Genomic DNA, 26,705 nt, shown 5'->3' with positions numbered 1-26,705 from the left:
CATTTCCAATGCATTTCCTTCATTGCTCATGATGTGAACACTAATATTCATCGGTACCAATTCTCAGTTCTCTCTCCTCTCTTTCCCTCTCAAAGTAAAGGGCTCTATTAAAAGATTCATATTTTACCCTGTACCTCACCCATCTTTCCTTTTGGGTAAAGATTTCCCTCCCCTTGGCTCCAAAAGCCTCATTCCACCCCTCAAAGCATATCCCCTTACCCTGCGAGTGAATGTTTTGCCACACTTGGAGCAGACAAAGGCAGCAGGGACAAAGTTGGGATCGTGGTATCTCTTGAAGTGCATGTCGAGGAGCTGCTTCTGGCGGAAGGTTTTATCACAATGGCTACAGGCATAAGGCTTTTCTCCAGTATGGGTCCGTTTGTGCATGACCATGTGCCGCTCCTGGCACGGACAGGAAAAATGGAAACTCATAAATGGATACAGAAAAGTGAATTTTCAGCTAAAACGAGGCCAAACTTTTATGGTTAATAGCAGGAAAAGAATTATTCCACATCAATGCAAGAACATCTTGATTGACAGCATATTCAGCCCTAGCTATTCCCATCCTATAGGGACTCTTATTCCTTAGCCAAGGGGTACATCAAGGTTATGAATTAGAAGGTTCTTCTCTACAGGAGAGAATCACACAAGAAAAGGCCACTTGTACTCTCCTTTACACCCTTAAAAAAATTTAGAGAGCTAATTTGATCTTGACAGCTGGTCAAACCTAAAAGCTAAGATTTCCATCCCATACTTTCAGCTCCTGTCCTAACACTCTTAAGGATGCCAGTGGCCCCAGCTTACCTGTCTGCAGGCATAGTCACACTGGTCACACTTGAAGCGCTTCTCGTTCTTGTGGGACTTTTGATGCTGGATGAGGGCATACCTCTCATGGAACACAGCGTCACAGTAGCGACACTTCTTGCCCTGCTCAATGTAGGAATGCTGCTTCCGCAAGTGGACACCTACAGGAAAAAGAATCAAAAGCTTTCACCACCGTGGCTTTCCAAGCATGAAAGATGAGCCCACAGTCCTTCAGTGATCCTCCAAAACTCAGCCAAAATAGTAGAATTTAGGATTCAACTAAAAACCTGAAGGATTCACAAGTAAAACCAACTGGAATAATTTCTAGACAGAAAGAGCTCCCAGAAAAACTCCATTAAGATTTTCCACAGGATTCCAGATTTTGTTATTAGTTGCAATCTATGCTGATTCAGGATACTTGGATTTGATGACACACGATTGTCAAACTAAAATGTCTTGTGGACTGTTATGTTTAAGACTAACTTGAATTGCCTGGATACAACCAGAAGCCAGGTAATTCAGTGGGGGGAAACAGGATTTTCTGCAGGATTAGAAGTCAGAGTGACAGGACTAGAAGGCAACAGGGATACCAGCAGATAATCCCCAAAAGGTTTTAGTCACTTCTTTAAAATCCTCCAACTAAGAGCATACCACAGCTGCACGAGGTAGCTTAGGGTAGATTAAAGCATTATTAGAAGAAAAATTCTTCATAGCCAACATCAGTTTTCCTTTGTTGTAAATCAGCTTGTTTGCTCCTGACATGAGCTGATTGCCTTCCTCTCAAACTGCCTCTCACTGTAGCACTTGTCTTTACTGGAATGGAGCCTGCTTTCCCATTTACTTGGGTGGTAATTCTGTTTAAAGACAGAAAGTTCTGCCAAATCGTGGCTCCTTCCTTTCCCTCAGCTGCTCTGGGCACAATATTGTTTGTCACCTTCTAGAAACATAAGAGCTTGCCTGCTGGAATCACACTGGGTACTGCTCACTAGATCAGGAATGTCCTACTGCAAGGACTCAGGGCTTTTTTGAGCAAAAAAATCCCAGGAAGTTAAATGCTTGCTCTAATTCAAATCTTTTAACTTGATGAAAATATCTTTGCATGAGACAATAGCCTCCAATGTGCAAGAGGTTAACCCAAGTGATCTTCTTGCTTTTCAGATCCCAATCTTTATGCTGTTGACATCTCAGTCCAAGTTCAATAAATGCCTTGCAGCTATAGGCAAATAGTAACTTACCTGGTATGCTTGGAAAAAAAAAATTCAAATAATGAGAAGAAACTGAAAATTGTTCTAACTTGCAGCAGCTATGGTAAGCTAAAGGTGTGTGTTACGAGCCCCAGATGTGAAGCTGTGCTTCATGTTGTGCAGTTACCAGACTGGTTATTGGTTAGGAGACAGCAGCTGGGTTATGTGAACTCTAATTCTGGGAAGTTTTGTATCATCTTCAGCAAATGGCCACATTTGGGAGACACGTACCCAGGTCACTCTTTCTTGCTATAACAGTATCACAGTGAGGACAGTGGAATTTGGCCACATTCTCCGTGTGCTTCTGCAAAATGTGCATCTTCATGGTACCGCTCTGAGTGAAGCGAGCGTGGCAGATGTAACATTCATATGGCTTCTCTCCTTCAGGAAAAAAAAGAACAAGTACTTTTATTAAAAAGAAATCTCACCAAGAAGCCCCAAACAACCTCCCAGAAACTTGCAATACACAGGTAGACAACAGAAATTGTAATTCTACGATGTGCTCAGTAACAGTAAGTTATAGCTCAGTAAGTTATAGCTCCAGTAAGTGTCTTTCCACAAATAAACTAAAGTTCAGTCCTTAAGGAAGTTAAATTATTCTTACTCTGAAAAATATAGGCAGGACTTACATGCTGCCAGAAGAGAGCAAGTCACATCAGATTTTTTTGGGGTGGAGGTTCTGAATGTTCATGTATACATAAAAGGGCATATTTCTCCCCTTCAATTTTAGCAATATGATTAATTTGGCACTGCAGTAACATTCTGTGCTAAAATCAGCCCTATTTATATTGAAGAAAAAATTAGCGTCTTTATGAACTAACATGCATGAGATGCTTTTAAAAATGCACTGAAGCATGAAACTGCAAATGGCTCTACTCTTCAGCTGGAACACTGAAAACAGAAGAAACTTCTTCTGTTCATACTAGAGGTGCCTGCATTTTATCACCTCACAGTCAAACTAGAAATCAGAATCCACCAAGCTCACTTCTCAGCGAAATAATTTAACCTGGTTTAAATTTACAAGTGCTTACAAAACGTGGTGCGTTCTCTTCAGCTACACACTTTATAAAGGTTTTATATTAAACTACACAATAGTATTTGTTTGCTGTGTGTCAGCAGACACTGCAGCCTCAGCACCCTGACACTGAACATGGCATGAGTACCGGAGTGGGTCCTCATGTGCCTCTTCAGTTTGTAGGTGTCTCTGCTGGCATAGCTGCACAGGCTGCACTGGAACGGGCGCTCCCCGGTGTGCGAGCGGATGTGGCGTTTCAATTTGCTAACCTGCAAGCCAAGGGCAACACTGAGTTAGCACAGATGAGCAGGCCAACATCACAAGAAACCACTCAAGAGTTTAAGGCAGTTTATATTTACTTAGGCACAAAACCAAACTAGCACATTTCAGAGTCATTTTCCCACTGCACACAGCCACTTGCTCTTGCCCACTCTACCTCGCCTCCCAGCTTCACTCCCAGTCTTGCCTGATGCTTGTTCCCACACTCAATGAGGCCTTTATTGACCATCTCAGCATCTGAAGACATCCTAAAATTTTAAAATATCCTGGAGAGGTACAGTGAAGTAGTGTGGGGAAGCTTAATTCTTTTCTCCTGCTTTTATTTAGAAGGTACAAACGCAGCTCAAAGCAAGAACACCAAGGGTATGGCATTTTCTACTCCAGCCTGATCATGCTGCTTAATCACCAACTTATGCCTACAAAAAGCAGCATGACCTCATAAGGACCAACTTGGTTATTCTTTCCTAATTTATACTATGAAAACCTCTGCAACACAACTTATTCAGCACTCAAACCACAGGACCTGAAGTGACAGCACTGCAGGCATAGCGTGGGCTGGAAAAAAAAACCCTGAAGCCCCTACACAAGCTCTCCCACTGTAGCTTTCTTCCACTGCAGACATCCCATTTTTTTAAAATTATGTAGCTCATCATCTGGCTCAGATTTCCTTTCACAGTATAAAAGTTGTCCTATAAAATATCTAACAATACTGCATGGAGGGAAGGCATTCAAGAATGTCTAATCTGCTCAGGCAAATTAAGCTATCATCTAACATTAGCAAAGCTGCTTTTCACCAATACTGAGACAAAGGCTCATTAGTTTCAGCTGCAGACACCTTCATGGCATAAACAGATGATGTGCAGAATGCATGTTTCTAAAATGGGAGAGCACTGTGGACTGAAAGGACATCCCACTGCAGCAGGAAATGTCTGTCTGCTTCAACACGAAGCACACTACAATTCCTGCAATCAGCTTAAAGGACAAATCATTTAAGAAACTGCAACAACTATTGTCTCCAAAGAGGAAATGGGTATCACCTAGATTTTCTGTAAGTGACCTCAGACTGCTTTTTAATTCACTGAGGAAACCCCACCATTTGCTTCCAAGAGCAGCCCTGATTTATAATTTCTTTTTCCCAGAGCCTTTCAACCAAATGGCCAAAGAGGAAATGCCTAGGAACAGAGTTTGTAACAGATGGTGAACAAGCTTTGAAGTGCACAAGGAAGCAGTCAGCACTGTAACAAGTCCCATACCTCCACACTGGCATAGTCACACATGGAACATTTGAATGGTTTCTCGTGGGTGTGTTTGTAGCGGCGATGCCGAACCAACTCTCCACTGGTCACAAAGGCCATGTCGCAGTCTGGGCACTTGTGAGGGCGAGTACCTAACGGTGTGCAGCAGGACAGGAAGACAGTGACACACAGATTTAGTGACTAAAGAAAATATGGGGCAGCGCTAGTTGTGGATTTTTTTTATTTTTTGTTTTTGAAGTGAATTAGCAAGACTGCTTTTATGTTCTGAAAGATTAAATTAGAACAACAGAATGCACAAAAGTCAGAGGTTTTGTATAAATAACTAATAGATTTAAGATCTTAGAGAATTAATATCCTTTCAGTGAGGAAACAGACTCCTTTATTTTTGTACCACTTGGTTGTTTACACATTAGAAACCAGCTAGTTAGGCGTAAATTCAGTAAGCAGAGAAAATGAGGGATTATGAATTACACTCTTGTTTTTGGCAGTAAGACACAACAAGCTGAAAACATGAGTGCTAATGCCCAAGGCAAAGAGAACATTTCTATAACTTCAGGTAATTTGAGATCAAGCCCAGGATCAATTTTGTACCTGTGAACAGGATAAGCTCTGCACCTGACCTGGCCAGGCAGAAAACAACTATGCCATTTCCTCTTTTTTAGCTTGTTCCAGAAGAGAAAGTAGGAAAACAAGAAGGGTCTACATTCAACCTTGTTGTGATGGCAGAGCAGACCCTGAAACACAATGCACGTAAACCCAAGAGTACCTGTGTGAGTGTTGAGGTGGTTCCTCAGCAATGTGACTGTCCGGAAAGCCCTGCCACAGAGATGGCACTTGTGTGGTCTTTCATCGGTGTGGCTCTTCATGTGGCGGTCCAGGTTGGAACGACGCGGACAAGTGTAACTGCACAGCTCGCACTGGAATGTCTTCTTTACACCTGGGCATGAAGGAAATCATCTTTAGTGTTTGACAGTAGTGTGGGCTACTGTGTAACATAAGAGGAAAGATTCTTGGGGATGTAACTACTGCAAGGAACCACCATGCACCACTAAATCCAACTGCATTGCCTGTGGCTCGTTTGGATTCAATTTTCACTGGTATGCCAGAACTTAATGTTCCTTCTGCACTCTAAAAAGGGTTCCTTAACTCAGTTTTAACAAAAATCAAACATACTTATTACTGTATTTTGCACCATCTACCTTACCCAGCAAGTGGTTATGAAAAAGCCCACAGAATTAATTATACCATTGGCTCCTGATGTAAAACATGCACACAAACTGTTACATGCGTAGTACAGCAAAGAGAACAATCTTTTCAGTCATACTTGTATGAGAATATTAATGCCACAGTATCATACTTGTGGAAAATTATCTCCCTGTTAGCCTATAGAGAGGAGAAGGGAGGTGTGCCCAAGAAACACCGTAGTCAAGCACTGTTACATTGTGAGCAAGCAGCATTGGGCATGTCTGCTCTCCTCCCACTTGCATGTATTCATTTGCCTCAGTCACACTGCAATCACCACAACAAAAGCATTTTCAAAATCCATTTGCAGATGGGGAACTTACCTTTCTTTTTAATTTTTGTTGGTTTTGGTGGCTTCATATTGCCCACCACCTTTTCTGCATTAACCTCGGACAACAAACCCTCCTGCTGCTCCTCTTCAAAGTCATATACAGAGACATCCACATCTTTGCCTTCCTCAGTGTAGCGAAGTTTACTCTTTTTGTTTTTCTTTGTTTTTTTGGCTGGTGGCTGATAGTCTGGATCTTTTTGCCAATTGGGATCTTCCTGTGGCTGAAGTTCACCTTGTTCCAGTGTCTCCACCTCACCGTTTGCACCCACTTTCACAACTTGGAAGCCTTCTGGTAAAGGGAGGGTGTGACAGATCATGGGCTCCCCCTCCTGCAGGCCTCCTTTGGAAACCTCATTTTCATAAGCTCCCTGCAGTTCTTCCACAGACGTGGTGGCAACAGGTACAGTCACTGGAACAGGTACTTGGACCAGCTGAAGCTCACCAAGGTTTATAGGCTGCTCTTCCATATTAACAACCTGAAGTGTTATGATCTGTGTGTCATCCACAGTAGCCTCAGTTTCTTGAGGCACTGCACCTTCCATGACTTCGGTCTTCATTTGAAGAAGAGTTGGATCCAGCTGATCCATCATCACCATCTGCACTCCACTGCTGACATCCTGCACCACTTCACTTCCATCTGCTTGGTTTGGTGGTATATGACAAGCATCATCCTCCTGCCCACCTTCACGGCGTCTTTGATAGGTTTTCCTCTCTTTTCCCTTAATGAAAGTTTCTGATTCCTCCACAATAGCGTCGACTGCCTCACCTTCCATTTCACCTTCCTGCTGTAAAAACAAGAAAATGAATGCTGCGCACCATCCAATGTTTGTGCATTTAACAACTGCACAAACCCCACAGAAGGACAAGCTGCCCAACTGGAAACACCCAACTCATCCCAATCATATTCAGAAAACAGGAGCTGAGAGCTGTAGTTCTCCACAAGCCCATCATCACTGCAAACCAAGGCAACCACAGAACACTGCCTGCAGTGACACAACTGTATCAGCTTGTTGGAAAGGAAGGAAAGTAAGGAAGAGAGATTAAGTGATACACATGTTCCCATTTCTCAAAGACCACAAATCCCACCAGCAAGATGCACAGCAGTATTATTCCTTACTGAGCTTGTTTAATCATTTCACATAGCTTAGCAGTACCAGAGGCAATCTCTGGCTATAAACATTAAAGGTACAAAATTACCACACTGTTAAAAACAAAAAGCCAGCCTTAAAGAAAGTACTATATTTGAGAACTGCAGAACTTTTCCAGGAAAGGCACTAAGAATTAAGCACAAGAACATAAGTTGCACTTATTTAATATCAAACTACTACTACAAGTCTAAACTCCTCTGAACAACATAAGGACATAAAGGAGTTAGGCAAGTATGTCTCTTGTCACCAGCCTGGAGTTCAATTCCTGCTCCCACCTCTGGCACTGCTGGGCTCTGAGTGGATCTCAAGAAGCACTGTGCACTCCCTCCTCAGCTGAATGAGCCATAGCAGGAGACACAGCTCAGGTAAAATCTTATTTCAGTGTAAATGATGAGGACTCTGAGCTGGTTTGACTAAGAATCTCATGACACCTGTGTTAAATCCATCCATACAGTCACGAACAAACAACAATACAGAAGCTCAGCTTTTGGTGGGCCTTAACTGTAACTCTGCCAACAGCTGCAAACAAACACAACACTAAGATTTTGTGCCTCCTCAGATCACTCAGTGCTCTCCACTGCAGTTGGGGAAAAATATTAAATTCCTGTATTTTCATTATGCAGGAAGGTTTGTTTCAAGAGTAATAAGAGCTAAAATAAATTATAATTTTGCAGCTGTCTTTTTCCCAAATGAAAGGAATAAGATTATGGTAAAGGAGCATTTTGTAAGTCCGCCTCTGTTCCAGGTGGTTTACTTTGTAAAAATAAGAGGTCCCCAACCACACAAAACACTTTCCCTGCATCAGGACACCATTTCTTATACTCCTCATTAAGCATTAAAAAGTTACCAAGATCAATTTTGGGTAAGAAGAAAGTGACAAAAAAGTCAGCTTCCTTACTAAGCCTGTGAAAAATTCCGGAATCCAGTTCCAGATTTGCCAAGAGACTTCCGTATTTTCCCATTAGACTGACAGGCCTCTCAGACCAGCTAAGTGAATTAATATAAATATTTAATCTCCCTTGCTAACTCAACACTTTAAAATCCCCATACTATTTTCAAATATCTACATTTAATCTTGTGTACTCAATTTTGATTATACACAAGACATAAACATGAAGCACAGCTAAAGTCTCCATCAGCTTTTAAAATGTAATTGCTATTATTTTTAGAGAGTTCTCGCTTTTACTCTACTGTCTTTTCTAGTATCCTCCACTTCTGCTGTAAAAACAATACAGCTCATCTTGTTCTTCAGCCTGCCCAGACTAGGGACATAAATTAGCGTGGTGTCTTGACACTCGTGATGTCGTGGGCAGCCACAGTCTCCAGAGGGCACCAGATACCCAGGAATGCCGACATATGGCTCCGTGAGCACTCCCTGCAGGGATCCCGCCTCTCCCTTCCTTCACCACCCGTCAGCTTTTCAAGTCGGAGCAAATCCATATGGACAAACAGCTGAAGTACACGAGATGATGTAAGTGCTGAACACCAGACAGCAGGCAACCAGAACAGAGCAGGTCTTTGGCCTACAGCAACTGCAAAAGTGTTTTACAATTAGCTTAAGTATTTGCAGAGAGAAGAGAAGACTTTCCAGGTGACCGTAAGTGTCTGGACAAAAAAAGGAAGGACATAGCTAAACAACACATAAATATGTGGTAAATGGGCAAGGAAAAATATGTAAGAGAGAGGGAAAAAATGGCAAAAGTCCATGTGCAAGGCTAATGCAACTTTGGTGCTGAGTGAGGTTTGCAACCTTGACACAAGCACAGGCAGCTCTGAGCAGAGGTGGGGACCTCACAAGGACCTTCACATTCACTGTCACTACCAGCTGGTAAAAACGTCATTAAGTCTCCTGAAAGCAAGCCAACAGGCCAAAATCTGCCAGTGTCCTCTATGATTCTATAGTGGAGTAGCAGGAAGGCACCACATCTGACTTGCAAAGCAGAAAATCCTATGTGTGCCCAGGAGCAGGACACTGGCACACACTTTGGCATATGGCTCACACTGTCAGGTTTGCCAGCCCAGGAATGCAGGTGGACAGGGAGAGCCAGGAAATGCCTGCAGCAAGACTCGGGTTAAAGACACTCACAGCGAGGGCTGTACCTGTGTGAAAGGAATGGATGGATTCTTACAGCCGTCCGGGAAAGAACCTCAGAGCCCGCTACTGCTCCCTGTCCCTCTGTCACCTCTCACCGCGTTCCCTGTCGCGCGGCTGGCAGGGCTGACACGGCGGGCACGGCTGCCGCCGAGCGGCGAGACGCGGCACTGCACCCCGACCGTGCCACTGCACCCCGACAGTGCCACCGCCGTGTCACCTCTCTCTATCCCTGCCTGCCACTGCACCCCGACCGTGCCACTGCACCCCGACCGTGCCACCGCCGTGTCACCTCTCTCTATCCCTGCCTGCCACTGCACCCCGACCGTGCCACTGCACCCCGACCGTGCCACCGCCGTGTCACCTCATCCCTGCCTGCCACTGCACCCCGACCCTGCCACCGCCGTGCCACCTCTCTATCCCTGCCTGCCACTGCACCCCGACCGTGCCACCGCCGTGCCACCTCATCCCTGCCTGCCACTGCACCCCGACCGTGCCACTGCACCCCAACAGTGCCACCGCCGTGTCACCTCTCTCTATCCCTGCCTGCCACTGCACCCCGACAGTGCCACCGCCGTGTCACCTCTCTATCCCTGCCTACCACTGCACCCCGACCCTGCCACCTCCGTGTCACCTCTCTATCCCTGTCTGCCACTGCACCCTGACAGTGCCACCGCCGTGTCACCTCTCTATCCCTGCCTGCCACTGCACCCCGACCGTGCCACTGCACCCCGACAGTGCCACCGCCGTGTCACCTCTCTATCCCTGCCTGCCACTGCACCCCGACAGTGCCACCGCCGTGTCACCTCTCTATCCCTGCCTGCCACTGCAGCCTGACCCTGCCACCTGCGTGTCACCTCTCTATCCCTGCCTGCCACTGCATCTTGACCCTGCCACCGCACCCTGACCCTGCCACCTCCATCCGTCACCTCTCTATCCCGGCCTGCCACCACACTCTGACCCTGCCACCTCCGTGTCACCTCTCTATCCCTGCCTGCCACTGCACCCCGACCCTGCCACTGCACCCTGATCCTGCCACCTCCGTGTCACCTCTCTATCCCTGCCTGCCACCGCACCCCGACCCTGCCACCTCCATCCATGTCACCTCTCTATCCCTGTCTGCCACTGCATCCTGACCCTGTCACTGCACCCCAACCCTGCCACTTCTGTGCCCCCTCCATCCCTGCCCATCACTTCACTGTCCCCTGCCCACCACTGCATCCTGACCCTGCCACCTCCATGTCACCTCTCTATCCCTGCCTGTCCCTTCCATTGTCCCAATACATGCTGCATCCTGACACTGGCACTTCCACTGTCCCTGCCTGCTGCTGCATCCTGCTGCTGACCCAGATTTCCTGGCCTCCAACACTCAGCACATGGATCAGCATTTATTCCTGCCTGTTCCAAAGTATCCATTATAGTCCATTCCTTTCCACCCAAGTTCGTGCATCTGAAAATGTCTGCTTTTAAACCAAACTCTTGCCACAGGGGAAATGTCACAATAACAATGTATAAAATTACAGAAATATACAGGAGCAGTCTCACTTGATGCTTCGGACAGTTGAAAAATCTCAGGAAACTGCTGATATTTCCACTGAAGAAGTGTGGATTTACAAATTTCAAAATTCTTCATCTGCGGGGTGAGGACACAGGACATACCCTAAACTTGAGAGGAAAATGTATGGGTGCTTTCCTATTAAATAAGCTCTGTAAAGACCCCATTTCTGCTGCAGCAAGCTTTGCACTGGCTGTCCATGTCACTTCTCAATCACTCTGTCTTGAACAATTTGCTACTTCTTTTACTTAGTTTTTTTTCTTAACCCTAATTCTTCTTTTTCATAAAGTGAGTCTCACAGGCAGGTTTTATATTTATTAGAGGACATGTGCCATTTGCTGTAACTAAGACCATTATAGCAGAACACTAGGAATAAAAACTGCAGAGTTTCTCTCAACTTTTTATTTCTGGCTTTCGTCTCCAGCTCTCTTCCTACCAGCTACTGCTACCTCACACCAACAGCTCGGCTCCACAATGACTGAATCTAAAAAGGAAAACAAAGCAGCAGGTTAAAAGATGCAGTAAATACAGACTGAAAAAAAAAAAAAAAACAAAAGAAAAAATATTTCATAATAAGGAGAACGACCAAATAAAAAAAAAAATCAAAGAAGATCTGAAAGCACAATTCCCACTAATAGCTCAAGGCAGCCCTTACACATGGGCTCACCCAGCAGGCTCTACTGAGAGACACGATGACACTGAACAGCTCAGTGCATTGTCACAATCCAATTAGCCAGGTAAGGAGCTGTGACATCCAAACAACAGACCTAAGCTTGCTCAGACAACTCATGGACAGCCCATCTAAAAAGCTGGAACAAGCAGAAATACCAAGTGCTGTGCATTTCACAGAACTGACACGTCATTCTAATGAAAGGAACCAAAAGGTTGCTTGAGAGAAAGTAATTTAGAGCCAGCTGTCCTGCTGACTACAGCACAGGAGAGTCTCGGCCCAGATATTCTCACTTTCTTCCCAATATCCCATCCAACCACGCCCTGGGTCAGTGGGGAGCCATTCCCCCCGTCCTGTCACTCCATGCCCTTGTCCAAAGTCCCTCACCAGCTCTCTTGAAGCCCTTTTAGGTACTGAAGGGAACTGTAGAAGCATTAAAAACAACTTGCTGTCATTGTCAATGCAGAAAGTACAAACCCAGAGACAGGGATGGTTAGTGCCAGAGCCTATTTTTTACTAGTGTTATTTATAATAAAGCTACTATCAAAGAAGCATTTGTCTGCCTCTCAGGCACGTTAAAATTAAGGAACCCTGAACTGCATCAAGTTTCATGTACCAAATTACACAAAAATATGTACTTTTACCAAACAAGGCACAGTCTCAATAAAAACTGCTGGGAGACTAACGCAATTGAAAAGTGTCACACACTAAATGTGACACATTTAGTGCTGTAATATGCACTTAACTTGAGGGAAAAAAATTAAAACTCCAATAGACACATTGAAGCTAAATGCTGTCAGTAAATTTTTGATGTTCATAAAATAATGAAAAGTATCAGCAGCTGCATTAGTGCAAACAATCCTATCACCCTGCAGCATATTCAGGCCTTGAATTCACCTCAATCTACACACAGATCCCACCCAAAAACTGACATGGCTTTGACACTTGTAGATTAGCCACTTATTAAAAATTACATGGGAGTGGAAATAAATCTTAATGTTACAACATGGGAGACTTATGTTTCTCCTGCATTCCCTGAGAATCCCTTTGAAAGCTGAATAAAGGAATAAATGAAAACTGCAGACTCCTAGTTGAAGTTATGCACTATATATGCCACTTAAAGCAAGAGAAAGATTGAAAAAAAATACACATCCAACAGGGTTTATAAACAACAGACTTTTTTCTCCCTTGCTTGCACTCCACACATGTCTGTGTAAGTATTTTAGGGCATGAGCAGATGCAGATTAACTGCAGGAGTGCTTGGCCATTCTCCTTCCCACCATGAAACAGCCCTATCTTTTCCCTGAAAAGTCTCCCAGCTAAGCACAACCCAAGATGAGGCAGTTTAACAGGCAGGCAGCCTTTCCATTTCCTCCAGCAGAGCTACCCTGGTGAGAGATGAACATGGCATGAGCCATGTTACTTTAGAGTAACTTACTCTAAAGCAGACAGACATACATCCAAACAGGCCAGCTGTGCCTTTCACAGGCAAAACACCAGAGTTACTACCAACAGGAGAAACTAAAACATTGGGTAAATTTCTTTCACTAAGTCATTTTCTCACAGTAAAAGCTAAAGGCTTTCATTTGGCTACTGCAATCATTTCCATATTCACTGGTTATGACTGCTATGCCCATCTCCAGCTGTTTTCTCATTTCTTCCTTGCCACTTACAACACTGGTACTGAAAGCAAACAAGAAGAGTAAAATGGACAAACATTTACTGCAACTTTAAATGAAAAAAAAAGGTAGTCTCATTAACCCACTATTAATCAATTATTCTGAGAAATATTTCAGCATCTTGGAGGGCATAAGGAAAAGCAAGAAAAATAGAAGTAAAAAAGCAAACTTCACCACAGGTTAATAAACGTTTTTGCTTTTTCTCTGCATGAAAAGGGGCCTGTCAAGATTATGCCCCAAGAAATACATAAACCAGCTATAGGAATGAGAGCTGCAATTGGAAACTGCAGAGTTGCAGAAGGATGGTTTCCTTGAGTGCTGACCCTGTGAGGGGATCAGAGAAGACAGTGTTGGTGGAGATTACCTAACCAAGGTGTCTGTGCTGGGATGTTGGTCTAAATAGGGCAAGAAGAGCACATTGCTCTAGGGAGTGATTCAAAGCTTTTAAGTGGGTCCCTATACTAAACTGACATCTAGAGAATCCACTTTTTCCTTCCTAACAAGACAGGAGACCAGATTTTTAACCTGTGTAATAGTTTCATGGTTTCTGTAAGACAGCTAAACACAGCACTCGCTGTCCAAAGAGCTGCTCTCAGCTTTTTCCTTCACACTGACAGAATAATTCACCATAATGAACTCAATTGAGAACTAATTTGGCCCAGATGTTATCAAAGGTGATCTTTACCTTCCACCCCTACAAACTCCCAAGGGCACAGCCACGCCAGTCCCTGGCTACAGGACATTCCTCACCCACAGCCAGCTTGGGGCAGTGTTAGAATCAAAATGCATCTTGTGCCATTTCTCTGCTTCCTACTTTTTCTTTTTTCCCTGCTCCTCCTGTAACCTACAGAAGAAATCCTCCTGGTTGCTACTGCTGCCCAGGGATCCCAGCAGAGCTCTTTCCAATTTCATTGTGTCTCATGAAATGACGCAAAGCAATGAGAAGCCTCAATCAGCACTGACCCCTTTTTTCAGTCAGCAAGCAGCACACACCTGTGATCTCCTGCAATTACTCAGAATAAAGCTGACCTTTCACTGTGGATCAGAAACTCAGGGAGCTCATACAAGACATGGAAACAGAGTATATACCCAGGGCCCCCTGCCAGGCAGAAGGAAACTCAATTCCACATCTTTCCTCAGCTGTTTGCTGAACAAGCTCCCTCTTAATCCTTGCACCTGACAGCGGCAGAAAGCCCCAGATCATGGCTCTTCCAGAACTAATACTGCTAATTCTGCTGTAATAAGCTGCAGCCTACAACGCAGAGGAAAGCAAATGCAATAATGTCAACTGCTTGAAACTTGCACTGTGGAACAAAAGATAAAAAATCATTGCAGTCACTGACAACAAATCCCACACATATTCAAGTCACTTGGGATATCCTGTAACCTGACAAGGAAAGCCTTGATGAAGAAAGCAGATTGATGAAAGCATTTTCAGCTTTATTTCTGGAATAGTTTTTTCCTTGCTTTTATTTTAGATTTGGAGAATTAAAGTTCTAATGAGAAGTTAATGTTCTTAAAATTTGTTCCATTCTTGCTTAATTTCTCCTTCAGTTCCTATCTATCATTCTTTCAAATCTCTTATTTTTTCACTATGTCTTTCAATAACTGCTAGTGCATCTCACTAGGTGACACTAGGTCTTTATTCATTCAGAGAATTCTCTAGTGAAAGCTAGGAAATGCAAGTGAAATATACTCTTATCAATAATTTTTTTTTAATTTCCCTTTTTAATTTAGTAAGGAAGTCATCATGTTTGCTAACCTGACAATCCATTTCAGAAGGACAAACATGCAATCTAATCAGGTGTAGAATACAGGAAGACTTACACTTCAAAAGAACCAGTCACAAAGGAATTTCTTTTTAGCTGATGTTAGATCATAAAACTAATCAGTCTCTCCCTTTTACAGGTCTTCATAATGTAAAAGTGATGAAGAAGCTAATGAAAGACCATCAGAACACTTGAAGGTATTAAATTGAAAATCAAAAATTATTTCAGGTTAAACAGCCTGCAAAATCCATTGCCACAGAAAAGTGAAGCCTTATACTGTAGGTAGATACTGGAAAAGATTCTTAGTTTTATCATCAAGTATTTGTGGTCATTTCTCCATCACACATTAATTTAGGCTTTCATTTAATTTACTGGCAAACAGCTAACAGCAGAAGGTGTTCCTTCAAAATAAGTGTGAGCAGAACAGGATTCTTTGGCCATCTGATGTAGGGTTGCATGATACCAAAATGGCAACACCAGCCACTCCCACACCTGAAAAAAGACCTGTGCAACAAGTTTCATGGCATTCTAGAGACTTCATAATAAGTATCTGGATTTTGTTTTCCTCCAAGGCTTCACACAGATGAACAGGTATCCAAGAACAAACTTTTGGGGAACAGCTATTTCTTTTACCTTTGCACATGTACTCACTAAGCAGTGATACTCTACCAGGACAAGGGAATTCAGGCTTCAAACTGGAGGAGCAGGAAGTGCTTATCCCTGGGATGGTAACTTGGGTCCTACCCCACGAACAACAGCTGCCCATGCACTATTAGTCACCTCACAAATCACACCCTGATGCACATAAGGAAAACTAAAGTCAGTGCCACTTAACCTAATGTCAGGCTATCAAACACAGAGGTGCAGTTTACTGTTGCTGCAGCAGGAACAGGAAATTCCAGGAGAGTTTTGAAAGCACCTATGGCAGAAGGGTGGTGGACAAGACAAACTCCCAGAGCCTAAATTAAGACATCCTTGCTTTTGAGTCACAGAAAAGTTAGTCTGAATTAGTAAGTGCTGGAGCAGACATAAACAGAATCAAACCCAGGTGACTCCTTTAAAGTGACCCTCGTGCTGAAATTTTAAGAAGCTTCATTGTTTTACACACAGCCCTAATTCATTTGGACTCGTATGCCAAATATTCTCATACACCAAGCCCTAAAAGTGCTACAATCAACCTTTGAAGCAGATGAAGCAAAAAATCCCCAAATCCTACAAAGGCACTCAATCTTGGAAGAAAAAACCCCTGTCTCCCAGGAAGCAGTGAGGTCTCATTTCCAAACATACCCACTCTGCAAAGACACTATCCCTGCCTTTACGCTGCCCATTCATTGCCTCCATCAGCCCAACTATTCCTCATGTTTGCACAAGCACCTTCAAGAATGGAGCTACTGGTCAGGAAACCAATCCAGGCCAGAACTCACCCAGCCAAGGACACTTATTTCAATCCAGACTAGGTCTCTGGTGTGCCCCAACACTAAGGCAGCCAAAAGAGAAGCAGGGCAAAAGGGTTTCTACTAGCACAATGTTAAGCTTTCTGTTCAGGAAACTACTGCCTCAGCATGGAACACATACCACACTTTAAACCCCCTCAATTTACATTTATGTTCTTGACGCTGCTGCACTTCTGCCTGGACTGATTTGTTCTCTTCATGCTGGCTATTCTTCATGCAGCTCCTGAGGTCAGAACTCACTCTGGAACAGAACAGATGAACTAGTGAAACTACATAAAAGAGAAAGGTAAGGGAGGTTAGGAGGGGGGAGAGGGAGGGGGAAATAAAAGCAGTGTTCAATATTTAATGCTTGTTTAACAAAAGTGTAGTCCCACACCCCCAACAGAGCACTACTGATAACTGCTTGAAGACACCTTCACTTACCAAAAGAGCCATAAGCAAAATCAAAGGAATATTTTAATCAGCTTTAACACTTTCACTAGGATGACTGAACTAATTTTCCAAGCTTCTCTAACTACCTGTTCTCAAACTTTTTAGCATTTACAGTTCTGACAACCTAAAGCTCTGCATGCCTCACATCAAATTACAAGTGCAATATGACATTTTAGAGCCAGCTCTGCCTACTTCAGATGGCCTCTCTGTCCTGTGCTGTGGAATAGCACATCACACACTGAAGGAGTTTTTATTGCTGAAGAGGTGTAAATGAGAGCAAATATCACTCCTTACAGACTGTCAATTCAGCAGTGGATATACTGCTTATATCAAATAACAAAATCAGCTATAACACAGTTCTAACCTTACCACCCTGAGGAAGACAAGCATCTCTCCTCACTGAAGCAAGCTTCATTACCCTTATCAATTAAGGGCTTAAAATATCCACATTTACAGAAACAAAATATTTACAAGACAGCACATCATTCCTTTCTGTAATCCTTGTCAGTCTGCAGTGTGCACACATGCTAAAAACCCCGGGAATGGTAAGGAAGTCCAGAGGAGTAATTCTCAAGAGAGGCACGTACTCTTGCTGCACTCAGTAATGAAGGCCAAGCAGTGTTGGATTTCACACCAGTTGGATTTCACACCCTTTGAATTTAAGTGCTTCCCCTCCAGGTTCTCCTGTCATTTATTTAGTACAAGGCACTCAAGTTTGGGTCCTGGCTGCATTTATTACATGGCAAGTCTATTTTTAATTGTTTACCAGCTTCAAAGAGCATTACTGATAAGAGGATTGTTGGAGCTGTGGATGCTCAGCGATAGGGAGCTTTTTAAAAAATTGTGAAATTATCTCTTTTTATTTAACACTCACTCTGCAAAAATCACAAATGCTACATACAGCCCCTGACCAGGGAAGAGGATGCTCAGAGGACACAGGCTCCACTGCTAAGGGCACACCAAGACTGTTGATGGAAGCTGCAACCTTGTCAGGTTCTGTGCTGTGCAACACTAGAAAAGATTTCCTGAACTTTACAAACTTTTCAATTAATGTAGAAAAACCTCAAGAGAGGTCTTCTCCCTTCAAAAGACACTTGATACAAAATTAACACCTCCCACATGGAATATTATCACCTTAGAAGTTTTGTCACACACACAAGAGGACAACACACTGAATTGAACAGAAGCATCTGTTTATCCACTTTGGGGTTCCTGAAATTTTGAATCAAGAAATAGTTTTCTTCCATTTTCCAAACCTAATCTTCTGTTTGGCAAATGATTTAACAGTAAAGAAAGCTGTTTTAAATAAAGATTGTACCCAAACTCTTATGAGGGGAAAGAGAAAACAAACCAGTAATTGCAGCTCTTTTCTACACTGAAGACAACGCAAATAGAGAACATTTCACAGGGATCTCTGCAGATTAGCACTGGTGGTGACTTAATGCAAGGCACAGCCACTGCCCCTCTCTGTTTACAAGGTATTGATTCTGATTAAAGAAATAAGTTACTGGAGTTTAAGAGATGTTTTGAAGCTGCTTGGACACCACTCAAGAAGTATCAACCTACTAATGTACAATCCAGGGAGCTCCAAAAATGCAAGGCATTCTTGTTCTGATCCACTCCAAGGAAACATCCTGAAGGGAGAGTAAGTCACTCCTACCCTACTGCAGAGATGATACCAAACTTCTGCTAAATACCTGCTGGATTTTCTGACATAAAATACAGCATGAATTGACATTCCATCGGATCTTTGACATATGGGCAATGTTTGATAAGCTTGAAGGAAAACAGCCATAAACTGAAAATTTAAAGTGCTTCACATGTCCATTGCTGAGCTCAGAACACATGGGAAAAAACACACCAGAAGGCTGCCAGAACAATCAGGTGGCTGGAATACAAGACCTACACAGCAGAATGACAGAGCTGTGAGAAGAGAAGGGGAGATCCTACTGCTACCTCCAAAGGGAAGCAAAGAGAAGATGGAGCCACTCTTGGAAGCAGAGAGTCAAAGGACAAGTGCAACAAACTATCTGGAACAATGAGTAGTCAAACACTGGAGTAGGTTGCTCAGAGATACTGTGGAAACAAAAATACTTCCTAAATACAAGACTAATTGATCTCATCTAGCATCAATGCTGGCCCTGCAGTGAGTCAGGGGCTGAACCAGGGTAGCACAAGAGGTCCCTCCCAACCAAAATAATTTTACCATTCTCTGGCACTACATAAAATGAAGGATATATTTATACTTCAAACACAAAACACTGAGACATTTTTCCATCTATGCAGTTATAACTATGATGCTCCTAGGACTGAGATTTACTGGTCTCAACACTCACTTCCACACAAGATGTAGAGGCCCTGGAACACTTCTGCAAGCTCTCATAGACTGATCAGTTCTTCAGCATATGAACAGATGTACAGGAACTCCTGGCAATCTACCAGGGACCTGCACTTTCAGAGTGGTGGATATCCACCCAGTATTGAAGAGAAAAGCATTTAAAAGCACACATATTGTGTTTTATTGTTTAGGAGACAGAGAATCATATGTGCTATGAAGTACAAAGATCCACATCAGACAAGACTCCTATGGGGACTTCAGTAGGAAAAGGAGGAAGCAGTACCGACAAGAGACCTCACTACTTTTTTTTTATAATTTGCAGGAGAAAACCCAGGTCCACAGTGAGTAAACCTTAACTAATAAAAAAGGTAAAATCTTTGACGTGCTAAGGGCTACTGTATCCTCTTTTCTCCGGGATGTTAACAAGACATTGTATCTTGTGAGATAGGCAACAGGAAAGGTGCCAAAAGGCAGATGAAAACTCTCCCTTGGCTGCCAGCACTGCACAGCCTGTTTCAAGGGCAGCACATCATACTGACCAACAACTGCACTGGATCAAGCACTGCTAACCAGGAAGATCCAACTGGTAACACAGCAGGACAAACATTCAATCTCACTCCTTTGAGTGGTGGAGAAATCATCCCTAAGGATTTGTATGCACAGGCCACTCAAAGCAGATGTCTCCAAAACCATTACAGATGTCATGTCAGGCAAGTGAGACATCTAAATATTTCATAGTCAGCTCCATCATGCTGTCATGGAAGCTCACAAATTCTTCTTCATGTAGGTAAAAATGTTGGGAGGACAAGGAGAGGATGCAGCTGCTTTAACAGGACACACACTACAGGAGCAAAGCATAAAGTACTCTGGGATCATGTAATGCTCCAGGTAGCTCAGAGCAGGCAGGAGTCAACAGCAGTCACTCTTTGGCAGGAAGGAGAGAAGAGAATTAATAAATATGGAAGGTAGGCAAGGATCAAGTAATCAATGAGTACCTTTTGAGTATTCAGTATTGCCACAGGAAGCGATAAATCTCTCTTCAAAGATCAGAAGTGGCAGTAAGTTATATACTCAGCAGGAATGCTGGATAACACTAACTTCTTCCAGCCTCCAAAAAGAAAAGAAAAGAAAAGAAGAAAGGTTTTAATAATCTGATAAGCTTTGACTGAAACTACTAGCCTTCAGAAATGTCATTTTTCTCCAACCTGTAATCTGGCAACTCCTGAAGTGCCTTTAAGGGGTTTTCTTGCAGTACATACTGAGAAAGCAAAACTGAAGTTTAGATTATACTTCCACTGCAAACAGTTTAGCACACAGGAGAAAGGTACTGGTTAAAATCTAATACTGTTAACTTATGTCATGGAATTATACAATCAAAACCAGGAGGTGTTTTTAATTCAGTAGCATTTCCTGCTTTCATTTTAAATCTCTGGATGTTAGAAGTGGTTTCAAGGGAAGAGCTTTGCAAATCAAATACAAGGAGACAGAAAAACTATACAAGAAGCTGAAGTAATTGGCCAAAAATCACTACTGGTTCTACTGCAGTGAAAGGCTCTTCCAGGAGCTGGTCCAGAGAAACCGTGTCTCTTTCAACATTAAACAATGGGAGAATTGTTGCCTGGACAACAATTTTAAACATACAGGGAAGTTTACAGCTCTATTTCAAAAGAGTAAAAAATGTTTACAAATAGCCAAATGGTGCTATTACTACTTGTGCTCTCGGCTTCCCTCACAGAAAGCCTCTACTTACCCCAAAAGATTTTGGGGCGTGGTTCCACAAAGGCTCAAATCAAACTTGAGGCAGCATTTTTTCCACATCCACTTACATGCTATTGCTCTCATGAAGCAAATTCTGCTGAGCAGTTCATCAGCTGGGGATTCAACTGCCAGCACACACATGAAAAGAGATGGGGTCACAACAATCCTCATGCAAGCCAACCTGATTTTCCAGGAAAGCCTTGACTTCCACCTCCCTAAATGCTTCAGTGTTTACTCCCAAAAGAGCAAGAATTGTAAATTTCCTTGTATAACATTTTAATAGGTTGGGAAAAAAAGAAAATTTTTCCTTCATCTAACATGAGCATAAAAAAAAGCCCTACAAGGACAGATCACTGTCCATTTAGTGCAGCAGTCTGTCTCCAAAAGCTCTAGCAGGAAACACTGTGTAGGGAGAGCAACCAGTCATGTCTGTGGTTTACCACCCTTATCCCAACACCCAGTAAGGGATCAGGGATCGTTGCCTCTGGACTTGTGCATCCCCTTCTGAACCTACAGCCTCTCTAGAGTCTCTTACCAAAACAGGTTTCCCACCAATTGTGGGGCATTTACCTCATTTTTCACTCCTACAAGCTCACCACAAAACTCCCTGCATTTACCCAAGAAGTTGGCCTTGTGTGAGCACAGGGAAGCACAGCAGCCAGACTGGGCACAGACTGAGCTCTGTGAAGAACTCAAGGGGCAGCAGCAGAGTGACCCCATTCACCTTCTTATGAACAGCCAGGAGAAACCAGAATTGCCCAACTCGAGCATCATGTGCTCCTGTTGAAATTACCACGCAGAGGAGCACATGGATTACATGCAAGTTTGCTCTGTAGCTCTGGATTCTCAAGATTACATATCCCCTTTCCACTTTTTTAATGTAAGATGTGAAAAAAACCCTTAGCTTCCAGCAATCTCCACCCAGAGATGCTTATGCCACCACCATCAAGCTATTCACTGTAACATCCCTGAGAGCTCAGAAAGTGTCAAACACTTGTGTCAAGTCTCCACACATGAGGCATTAACATAGCTTAAAATTATTGAGTTGTTTACTTCTTCCACAGCTTCATAGTTTAATTCCTGATTAAGTCCATATTTTACTCAGCATCCAGTTTAAAACTAGGATCACTGTAGAGAATACAGTTCCACACAACACAAATGCCATACATAAAATGAGTCAATAAATAATTTTATGTAACACAATTTTGTGGAGCTATGTTTTCTTTAGTGGATTCAATAAAAATCACCTTGCTCCACCCTCTGTGCATTTTCCATGCTTAGAACCAGGAAGGAAGAATTCCTTTGCTGATACAAAAACTGTCTGGGCAGCAGGGCTTGTGCCCAGGTCCTTGGGCTGCTTGGTAGGCAGCGAGCTGGACACGAGCCAGCAGCTTGTCCTGGCAGCAGAGAAGTAACATTTATCTTTCCAACAGCTCCCCAGTGCCACAGCCTCAGATCAGGATGTATTAGTCACAAGTCTGGACCGAGTATACAGGACATTATTTGACACATCTCCAATATATATCAATATCTGCTTATTTTCCCCATTCAGAAGATTTTACTGGTTTGATCATATTCTTGATTGAAAAGGAAAAGTCCTAAACCTCTCTCTGTTCAAAAAGAGGGAAGGTGGTTCAAGAGAAGAGGAGGTGCTATCCAGCCTTTTTCTTTAGCACCCCTGGTTTATCACCAAGCCTGACCTCTCATGAATGACAGTTCTCCAAATATATATGAAACAAGAAGAGATCAGCACCTTGCAGCTGGCTGAAGCAATTTTCAGACTTTTTTCCCCGCAATCTTGATTCAAAGATGTTAAGAAATTAAGCAACATGACTGCTCTTGATATCAATACATTAGTTAATCACCCTCCCTGTGAAAAACTTAAGCCTTTTAATTTGAACTTATTGGGCTACAAATTCATATTGTGTTTGTCAGCAAGATCAGAACAAGATCACTAATATCCAGTATTATTTTGTAAGGGACACATCTGAGGACTCTCATCAAGTCACCTCAGTTTTGAGGAGAAGCTGCACAGCACATATATAACATTTTACTGCATGGCAATACAACTTAGTTTTCCATCAATTTGGAGATGAATCCCTTTTCACACAGTCATCTTTTGGAGGGTTTTGAGTGCTGAGGCCAAAACCACATGCAGGATTTTGGGAATAAAATCCCATCCCACAAGATGGACAAGAACATACCCCTGCTTATTCTACTAATAAATTTGAGAACCACATTAGGTTCTTTGTCACAGCATCACCTTGGAAACTCGTGTTTATGCTGTTTATTCACTATGACTCCAAAACACACTTCAATCACTGCTTTCTAGGATACCATGTGCCTTGATTTAAATTCAGCTGGAATACCTGGTTCCCAGGTGAACAGCTTTATGTGTAGCAGCCTTAGCACACACACTGGACTGGATTTACTCCAAAACAGGTTTTTTTTTTTACTCCAGTAAATCCAGTAATCACAATGACTGCTCCAGTAAATCCAGTAATCACAGTGGCTGCCTTAGTGCCCAGTGATTTTCCATGAACCAGAAGTTTATCATGAACAAGTTTTTAAACATATTTTTCACCAACAAAATCATTAATGAAAACAAAATGTGACAAGCAATTACTAATTTTTGCTGAATATCCATGGAAACTATTCACTCTTGTACACCTCCAGATTAATCCTAAACTAGATGGCATTTACTGATACTCAGTACTAACATTAATATACAGTAAGGTCGTCAAGATCAAGTCCTTTAAAAAAATCAAGAAATAAATTTAACAAGCTCTTGCTTTTGTTACTGGGATTAACACTTTAACTAAATTCTGTACTAAGAATAAATGGGAGAGCTGCTAATAATGTGAACTACATGTGTGTTAACATCATGCAGAGCTAGTCAAACACCCAAGGTGTTCTGGGCACCTGCACCCTCCCTGCACAGCCACGTTCATCCACTCCACCTCCTTTGAGAACTGACACATCAGCACTTCTCTGACCTCCTGGAATTTCACTATTGTTCCAAAGTGCATGGACTATAAAATATCCCTTCCAATACTGCAGTTAAAAATATTCCAGTGGTAAAAAATATACCGATATGTCAAGGTAAATGTCTCTCTCACCTCCCAATGTAACTCTGGTAGGGGGCAGTTTTAAAGAGTTTCTGTGTTAAGTTTTGGCTTGTGTTTGGTTTTTTTGAATATACTTTACCTGTGGATGTTTGTTTCTAACGAAGATGCATTATTAATACAGACAGGGGTGGAATTCACATGCCAAACAATCTGGGATTTGCTTTCTGTTTTGGCAGAATTTGACAAACTCAATGATGTCAACAGAATTTTTTTTACAGTATGGGGAAAAAATATGCAAAACAAGATTTTCAGTATAAGATGAACTTACTTAACCCTGTCTTTACATTTGAGCTAAGCTTTCCAGTGAAACCCATGAAGCTTTAGAAATTTAATGAGTTTGCAGCTATAGCAGAAAAAATAAGATGCTACTAACTGACTGATACAACATTATGGATCTGGGCAGACTACTTGCACTACAGGGAGGAAAAAAAAATACCCTGTAGTTCAGCTTGCTGCACTGCTACCATTACACAAGCCTTTGCTGGTGTCACTGGTCAGAATATCCTAACTGATCACTGCCCTTGTGCTTTTAAACACTTTCAAACATTCCTGGCCTCACCTCTTAATATGAGCCCCACACAGCACACTGAGATCCTCAGGTAGCTGACAGTAAACTGTGGGAGGGCTTGAACTGAGGGGGGGGTCTCTAAAAACAAACCTTTACAGAAAAAATGCAACTCTATCTATGACTCAAAACTTCACCTGTAGGGATAGTTAGAGAACAATGCTTCTGGAGTCCATTCTATCAGAGATGTCCCCTAAGTCACTGCACGTTAACTGCGCCATTCTTGAGAGCTGTCTCTGCACTACTTCTCTTTGCACCTGTTAAGAACCACATTGGAAGGAAATTAAGATTTTATAGTTTCTAAGTTTTTGTAACACTAAGGAAAACTTTAGCTTTAATTTACATTAGATACTCAAATTGAGTTGTTCTGTGTACACTTACTTAAATGTTAACATGATCTGAAACATAAAACTCCCTACTCACCTTCTGTTTATTCTGCTCTTCTTTTTGAGGTTATTTTTGTTAATCAGAGAAAAACAGATCATTCAGCTGAGCAGCAACTCTTTAGTTTTCATATTAAATATGTCTGCAATAAGCATACCTCACTTAATTCCTAAATACTGATGAATTATTGAAGAGATCTTGGAGAAGCAGCAGAACAGGGTATTGTAAATAAAATTCAAATATCCTTCAGCACAATAAAAAGCAGTATTTTTAGCTACAGTCAGATTTTTTTCCTAAGTTTCAGTAAAAAACATGAAAGAACAAGGGCCACATATGATCTGAACCATTGTTACCAACACTAAACCAGTAGAAGGCAATTTCCTAGAGCCTGTGTGTTTCTAAGACACATAGGTTACAGAGTAGCAGAGCTTGATACTGTATTGACATTTCAAGGTTTAGTACAACAAAGATTGAACTGGGCATCTGAACTAAAGCCAAATGGATGAACAGGGGTTTACAGTTAAGCAAATAAATCAGTACAGTTCAGTAAGTTATCACACACAAAACAAGCAGTCAAAGCTTTGGTTTCTTTCAGCTCTTGCTAGTGTGTGTCCTCATATTCAGGTACAGCAGTGGCTGCTCCTTATTACACATATTTCTAGAGCACCTACAAGCACCTCTGGGATCCTAATGCTTATTATTCCCTCTCTGGTAATGAGGGAGGAGAAGCTAAAGTTGCCAGGATGGGGAATTAGAGTTTTAATGCAAATATAATCAATAATATAGCTGAAAGAGCTCATGTACAAAAAACTGCTCAGACAGAGCAGGGAGAGCTATCCAGAGGTCAGTGGGACCTGTTTAAGTATGAGGGATAAGTGCAAGGAACAGGCTGGCTTTGCTCCAAGAACAGACAAGCCTAATAATACTCAACATCCAACTTCCAAAAATCTAGAACAGCAAGAGTTCTTGGACATGAAGTCCTAAAGGAAGGAGAAGAAATTAAATTCTGGAGTAGGCTGTGCACAGAAATTCCTTAGCAAGTTAGTAACCCCATATAATTAGATTTTTCAGGTAAATGCTGAATAAAGTAAAGAATAACACAGGTCAGCTTCTGGCATTTCAAGACACAGCCCTGGGAGCGCAGCAGGCGGGTATCAACCTGCAGCCCCAGGAGCTGGTGAGGATGCACACAAATGAGCTCCAGATCACAGTCAAGATCCAGCCTGCTCACAGAAAACAGCTCTTGAAATAGCTCCTTCCCTCAGAAACTCCGCAGGCACGAGTCACCAGCAAACTTAACGCTGTAGTGACAGTTCTCCAAGCTCTGTCTGAAATGGACGAGCCTTGCTGTGTAATTTCAGTTGCAGGGCCACTGGAGGCTACAGGAACTCGAGTTTTGCACCTTTTGCTCAGTTATTACTCCTCAAAAACACCCCACAAAGTTTCTTGAGCCTTTCTATGCATCCTAATAACCACCCATGCACAGTGGATGACATTAAAACTGAGCTAGCCCTACACATCCAGAAGAAAAACAAAATGGAAGTAAAAATCCATCAACCTAG

The 26,705-nt window shown here is 42.6% G+C and overlaps 1 protein-coding gene across 11 annotated transcripts in view; it reads right to left on the bottom strand.

The window, feature by feature from the left end:
• Positions 1-26,705, bottom strand: part of CTCF (CCCTC-binding factor) — a 35,262-nt gene that overhangs the window by 6,705 nt on the left and 1,852 nt on the right. The window contains exons 2-11 of one of the 11 annotated variants that reach the window (XM_064386899.1): positions 24,897-25,016; positions 20,304-20,416; positions 16,685-16,779; positions 6,164-6,956; positions 5,365-5,535; positions 4,596-4,729; positions 3,212-3,332; positions 2,280-2,429; positions 805-965; positions 220-402 (exon numbers count right to left, since the gene is read on the bottom strand). In XM_064386899.1, the coding sequence (XP_064242969.1) occupies positions 220-402; positions 805-965; positions 2,280-2,429; positions 3,212-3,332; positions 4,596-4,729; positions 5,365-5,535; positions 6,164-6,956; positions 16,685-16,738 (1,767 nt within the window). In that variant the 5' untranslated portion in view covers positions 16,739-16,779; positions 20,304-20,416; positions 24,897-25,016. The other 10 variants (XM_064386902.1, XM_064386904.1, XM_064386898.1 and 7 more) reach the window with 10 other exon arrangements.

The sequence above is a fragment of the Passer domesticus genome, chromosome 12 (assembly GCF_036417665.1).
Source record: "Passer domesticus isolate bPasDom1 chromosome 12, bPasDom1.hap1, whole genome shotgun sequence".
NCBI classification, from domain to species: Eukaryota; Metazoa; Chordata; class Aves; order Passeriformes; family Passeridae; genus Passer; species Passer domesticus.
Note: the sequence above shows the minus strand (reverse complement) of the source record. Positions and strands in the feature narration are given on the sequence as shown.